The sequence below is a fragment of the Notothenia coriiceps genome, unplaced genomic scaffold (assembly GCF_000735185.1).
Source record: "Notothenia coriiceps isolate Sejong01 unplaced genomic scaffold, NC01 NC01_scaffold00033693, whole genome shotgun sequence".
NCBI lineage: Eukaryota > Metazoa > Chordata > Actinopteri > Perciformes > Nototheniidae > Notothenia > Notothenia coriiceps.
In genome coordinates this window covers 305,251-311,891 of record NW_011366394.1, presented here as the reverse complement: position 1 = coordinate 311,891, position 6,641 = coordinate 305,251, and the positions used below count along the sequence as shown (strand labels likewise).

Genomic DNA, 6,641 nt, shown 5'->3' with positions numbered 1-6,641 from the left:
AACACACACACACACACACACACACACACACACACACACACACACACACACACACACACACACACACACACACACACACACACACATACACACATGTTTATTAATTCTACTTCCAATGACAATACAAACTTGTGTTTTTCTTTACCCACCACTATAAGTGCCCATTTCTTCATTTTGCAGGCCCCATACAAACCAAAAATGGCAAAGATCAGATAAGGGATGTAAAGAGAATATCTCAAATGAATGCCTTCATGATTTGTCTGTGGAGAAAACAAGCACAAACACATTGAGCAACTTGTCCTGTGTAGTCATGCATTCAAGCAGCGATACTCTCTGGATTGTTGCCTTTAGTAATTTCTAATGGTAAAGTTTGTAATTTTTTCTGAAAAATTTCAAACTCAAAGAATCCTTGAAATCTATTATATCAGAACTATACATATAGTTAATATGCAGTACATGTGTTACCTTCAAATGTTGAAGGGAACTGTGCAGTGCCAGACTGTTGAATGTTAACAGCAGGACACTGACAACCTACAACAGCAGAAACACAATCCATTAAATGACTTTCTAGTAGCATCAGCTAGTGTAATATTGTCCTGAAATTACTGTAATAATGCCTGGAAATGTATTACATTTGGGCTTAAACATGACATATGGAATTGTTCAATTGATTTGAAATAAACAACTTTATTTAAGCTTCTGATAACAGTAACGTTTTACCAAATAGTTTGCTCTTACAAACCATAAGAGCCCCTGGTTTTAGTTGACACTGAACAAATGAAAACCACTTACCCGATTCAAACTGATGACACAAATGAAACTCCATTTCAACCACGCGTTCACTCTCCTCATTTTGTTGCTGTTAATGGCCAATAGGTGTAGCCTAAAGTTCTATAAATCCACAGTATAGGCTTCACAGAGATGTACGCTTTAGAGGTCAAGTTACCACAGCACTGTTGTTTTTGATCACAGGCTGAGAGGGGGAGGCAGGCCCTCCCCATCTAAGGGGCGGGACATCTCTAAGCGGTTGACCAATCACAACAGAGTCGGACAGCTAACCAATCAGAGCAGACTGGGATCTGGTTTCAGACGGAGGGTGACAAGAGATGCTGCAGCACAGGCAGTATGAGAAAAATAAATACCTTTTTGAACAAAAAAGCATGGAGACATGTCCCAGTAAAGGCACAAAATATGAAACCGAAAGATTAGCATAATAGGGCCCCTTTTATCTACCTGATTCTGAAATGGTCCATACTACATAATGTGTACTTATGAGTATTTTTATTTCAACTTATTTTAACAGGAAACGGACCCTCTCTTCTGAGAAACACTACACTTACCATTCTTCCATTCCACTCACAACTCACATACCACAATAAATTAGTCTCTTTTGGGGTATCTGTGATCACTAATGTCTTACTTACAGTAGTCAAATGTTACGGAATGAGGTATGGAAAAAATACACATCAAATGCATAATATCTGTCTTTAACATAAAGGAAAATATAAGTAATGACATATTTGTTTCAAAAAGTGACATTTCCTTTCTTCCTTACCCAACATCAGCCAGCAGATGTGGATACATTTGTATCTGTACACTTGGAAGCATATTAAAAATTCAGGAGATCAGGAACTGTGTATGAGTGCTGTTTCCTGCCCTCAAGTTTCAAATTGTTTTCACAATCAACTAGACAACTATTCGATGCAGTACATGAAGGTAAGACATGAGACAAAATGTAAGTGCTGTAACACAAACAACTTATGATTGTAAGTGGTGTTGAACACTAAGTGGGTTAAAGTATGTGAAATATCCAGTACCAGTAAGTCATACACAAATAAGTGTTTACCTCTTTGTGTAATTTCAGTTCCTATCTGCAGTCTTGTAGTTTTGCTAAGAGCATAGTAAAATAGTAATCCAACATCATTTAAATTAGGAGGTAAATAACCACAAAATTATAATTTAGATTTTCTTAAGAGCGCACACATTTTTTATGCTCATTTAGTACAATTTTAGTCGATTTTGTGGCGTGTCCTGAACAATTACAACATTATGGAACCACTATTAAAAATATTAAAAATAAGAAAGCAATCAAAACCAAATGTGTATTTGGTAAAAAGTTTGACTTGAAATGTTTCCTTTTGTTTTTAATCACAATTTTCTTTATATTTCTTTCCTTTCCATTACATTTTTTACTCTGTATTTGTAGAATACTTGTGTAAAAAGGTAAGCTAAAAATACAGTCTATGGTCCTGAACCACAGTGTGCCTACGGTCCCTTTAAGAAAGGTCACGTGACGGTCACATGACGCGGAAGTACACTGAATTGTTTCGGCGGTGTTGTGTTTACATCAACAGCTCCTCGTTTACATACCGCGTGCAGGTTAGTGTAGTAAACAAACAGCTATCATTCATCTTGTACGATACATGTTTATGTCCGTTTTAAAGACAGGTATGCGCTCCGCTTCCTTTGTTGTAGCAGGTCACGTTACAGCTCTCAGAGGTAGGATTTGTTTGTAGGAAAATAGGGTTATTACTGTAAATTGGCTGGCTGTTTTGCATGTATAACCGAGGTTTAAGCAGAAATAAAGCATATATGTTATCTTTTTGAACATCTGACAGCTTTAACAAGGCAGGGTTATATTCATAGTATTATCTGCTCCGGTCTAATGCGTTTCAGCCTTATGTATCATATTCATTTACAAGATTCTCATTACATTGTGTTAGTTTTGTATACATTTTTACTTTCTCTTCTTAATTCTACATCAATTACTAGATTATTTAAATCCTCCGAATATGTTGCACACTTCCCTGTTTAAAATCTACACAGCTCTCCACTTTAATATTGTATTTTTTGTATATTCTGAGATGATATTTATCTTTGTTTTTTGTACGCTAAATCGTTTTTTAAGATGTTTCCTTTTTATTATAGTTATTTTTTTGCTCTTTTTGTTATGACTTAGTTCCTCGTACTGTGTTATGTATATACTAAATACAATTATTTGTATGTGTAAACCTAACTGGCAATAAACCTGATTCTAAAACCAACAGAAGTCAAATCAGGACTAAATAAGACAAGAATGAAAAGAAAGTCAAATTAAAGCCAATTTAAAAAGAGTTGGTCCTTAAAATATGAACGTTCTCTGACTCTCTCAGGTCTTTTTCTCTATTTTTTGCATACATTTGTACATTCTCTTCTAAATCCACTCATTAAAATGTATCTTAAGTATATCTCATGCACTGTAAAATAACCTTAAGTGTATCTCTTTTACCCTTGTCTGTAACAGCTTAATAATTGTGTTTATCTTTGTCCCTTTCAGTAACGAAATAACTGAAGACGGTACAGTTTTTGGATGAAGTGACCATGAAGCAGGACAGTGATGCTACGACCGTCCCTGCGTGCTTCATATCAAACCATGAAGGCTTTCTCGGAAGCATCAAAAACTTTATCAAAGACTTTGTGGTGACTGAGATAGACACAAGTGGGCAGCGTGTTAACACAGCCACAAACACACCGGACAGTGCCTCCTCAGATGAGAACAATGAAACCGGTGCAGAATGTAAGTGGAATAATCACTCCTCGCAGGACAATGATGTCGCGGCTGATTGTGGGCTCGATGTCACCATTCCTAGCCCGGGGAGTTTTGATTTAAGTGTGATTTTAGGCCAGTCGGTGAGTGAGGAGCTGGAGCAGTTTGTGTTGACTCTCAAAGAGAAGCCAACCAAGCAGGAGCTGTCCTTGGGATCCTTCACGGACAAACACCACAGAGCTAACGTCCACCGGGCCGTCCGACACCGCTTCCCCTTCCTCATGACCGTCACCATCCAGCCTGAGATCAGAGTGAGGGAAGACCCCGACTACAGAGAGCTCTCCCAGCTGGTCACCGAGGACGAGGCGGAGGACTTCTTCAGGTTCATAGACGCCAAAGTGCGAGGCTCGTCTTATACGTTCGGACCCGACGACGATAAGGACCACAGGACGGTGGTGCACCACTTCCTGAGCCGGAGGTTCGGCAAACTGGTGGAGACGAAGAGCTTCACCGACCAGGGGACGACGGCCATCTCCGTGAGGCTGAGAGAGCAAGGGAGGCCGAAGAAAAGGAGCGCAGAGGAACGGAAAGAAGAAGAAGTCTACACTGGTATGGTGTAGAATCAAAGACTTTTACATTTTGATCATGACTTCAATGTCAGGAAATATTTTCCAAATGCCTTTTTTTGACCATTAACATTTCAGCAATCATAAAACACTGAGATCATTTCATTTCCTTTTTATTTGCTCCGTTCGTGGTGTGCACAACTTAATGTATAACAATTATTTACAACACATATCTCTGTAAACAAAACATACCTGAACAAATATTTATAAAAATAAATCAATAGAAATAGATGGTCTGTCCTTCCTATTTTCTTAGTCACAGCCAATCATGGGAGGCGTGTGGCGCAGTGGATAGAGCCTTGGTATGGGGATCAGGGGAGCACAGGTTCAAACCCCACTGCAGTCAGCATGTCGTTGTGTCCCTGAGACACTTCACCCCAAATTGCTCCTGTGGGGATTGCCCACAGTATCGAGTATGTTAGTCGCTTTCAATAAAAGCATCTAACAAGTGACATGTCATGTAAAATGTGTGAAAATAAGAGAAACACAACGTCTTACAACAAAATACTTAGTTCCCACTTGACAGTTAACGGAAAGAAACAAAACATCACATATAGAATCAGCAAACACGCATGTAATCTGCAATGTTGGCCTTCTTGTTTAAAAAAAAATCAAGTGGTCAATTTTGTTGATGTTTGTGAAGGTGCCATGGCTAATTAAAGAAAAACAGAAAAACAATTACAGTACAAATAGGAACAGATATTCGTTTCTTTTACAGGAGTCAGTTGACCCTCACAAGATGACAAATATCACACAGCAATTGATATCTTAAAATAGCTTTTGGTCCATTAAGGTCACACCGAATGAAGGTCCAGTCAAACAATGTACTAAGACTGTTCTTCATAGTACAAATAACAAAAAAAACTTGCAATTGAAATGAAAACATCCTTGTTTCGTGTGTGTCCTCTCTTTCAGGGTTCACTCTGCGAAAGGAGAACCTGGAGACTCTGGAGGCGATCAGCTACATGGCAGCGTCTCTCGGGGTCCTCCCGTCAGACTTCACCTACGCTGGGATCAAAGACAAGAGAGCCATCACCTTCCAGTCCATGGTGGTCAAGAAGGTCTCAACTCAGAGGTACAGCTGTGTTTCTGTGAGGGATTGGTTTGGTTTGGGAATAACCTATTTCAAAGTTGGGTACACAACAAGCTACCACCATTTTTACTCAATACATCTTTAAATAGCACAAAAGGGGAAAATAAGTGCTTCACAAACTAAGAAAACTCAACAACACCAACTCCCCTCGCAATCCAAACACACAGCAACACATTACTAGATTCACCTATTTTAAAATCTGAACAGCTCTCCACTTCCAAACTTTAATATTCTGTATTTTTTTAAATTATTGTTGCTTTACTTAGTTTATTGTATATTTATTCAATATTTATCTTTATTTTTGTTATGTCAAATCGTTTTTTTGAGATGTTTCCTTTTGATGTAGTTCTGTTTTTGCTCATGTTCAATTTTTTTAGCAACAGTATATATACAGTAGTATTCCCTCATACTGTGTTTATGTGCTGACCAAATTCTTTGTATGTGTTAACCTACTTGGCAATAAACCTGATTCGGATTCAACCAAAAGTCAACACAGGACTAAATGAAGCAAACTGTCAAAAAAAAAAAAGAGTGTCTTGAGTTGGCCCATGAACAATCTCAGATCTTCTTAGACACTTCGAAGCCTCTTAATGAATATCATAAATCCACTCCTTTCCCCCCTCGATGTTATTCCCCACCAGGTTGAAGGAGAAGATGGCAGAGTTTGAGAGGAGGGGGATGTGTGTGACCCAGATCCGCTCCGTCAGCGAGCAGCTCAGACTGGGCCGGCTGCAGGGGAACCACTTCGACCTGGTGGTGCGCGACCTGAGGCCCCACGGTGACACACACTCCTCTGCTGCAGACACACACACTCGCCTGGCTGCGCTGGTAAAGGAGGCAGTGGAGAACGTAAAGGTAGCGAACCATTTTTTGTATTTTTTATGTTTTTTCGTTGGTTAGTTTAGTTTACATGTTAGTTTATCCTATTTTCAGGCTCAGTAGGCACCGATGACACACTAATCGCTGTTCATTTTTTTTGTATGGGATTTGTGGAAAAAGTATGAGAAATATAAAACATTACCAACTTTACCCTTAAACGGCTGAGACCTGTTGTTTCTGTATCGAAGTCAAAGTCAAACTTTCTTGTCAATCTTTCAGTTTGTGTTTACAGACAGAGAGATCGAAATACCGTTTCCCACAACCCCGAATACAAAAATATATAAAAATATGCACATCCTATATATCAGGGGTGTCAAACTCAAGGCCCGGGGGCCAAATCCGGTCCGCGACTTCATTTTATGTGGCCCCGCAAGAGCTTGCAAAGAATATAACACGTATATTACACGGTTACCACTTTACAGAAGCAGGTTGCCCATAAACTACATGTCCCACAATGCATCTCGTTTTGTGACATGCACACTGAAGAGACTTGCAATTATTTGCCCTGGACTTCTGC

General features: G+C 39.1%; 1 protein-coding gene across 3 annotated transcripts in view; it reads left to right on the top strand.

Moving 5' to 3' along the window:
- Positions 1-2,317: 2,317 nt before the first annotated feature.
- pus7l (pseudouridine synthase 7 like) overlaps positions 2,318-6,641 on the top strand; it is an 8,429-nt gene continuing 4,105 nt past the window's right edge. The window contains exons 1-4 of one of the 3 annotated variants that reach the window (XM_010790035.1): positions 2,318-2,379; positions 3,317-4,135; positions 5,068-5,227; positions 5,887-6,100. In XM_010790035.1, coding sequence (XP_010788337.1) covers positions 3,361-4,135; positions 5,068-5,227; positions 5,887-6,100 — 1,149 coding nt within the window. In that variant the 5' untranslated portion in view covers positions 2,318-2,379; positions 3,317-3,360. Of the gene's footprint in view, positions 2,500-3,316; positions 4,136-5,067; positions 5,228-5,886; positions 6,101-6,641 lie in introns of all 3 variants that reach the window. The other 2 variants (XM_010790033.1, XM_010790034.1) reach the window with 2 other exon arrangements.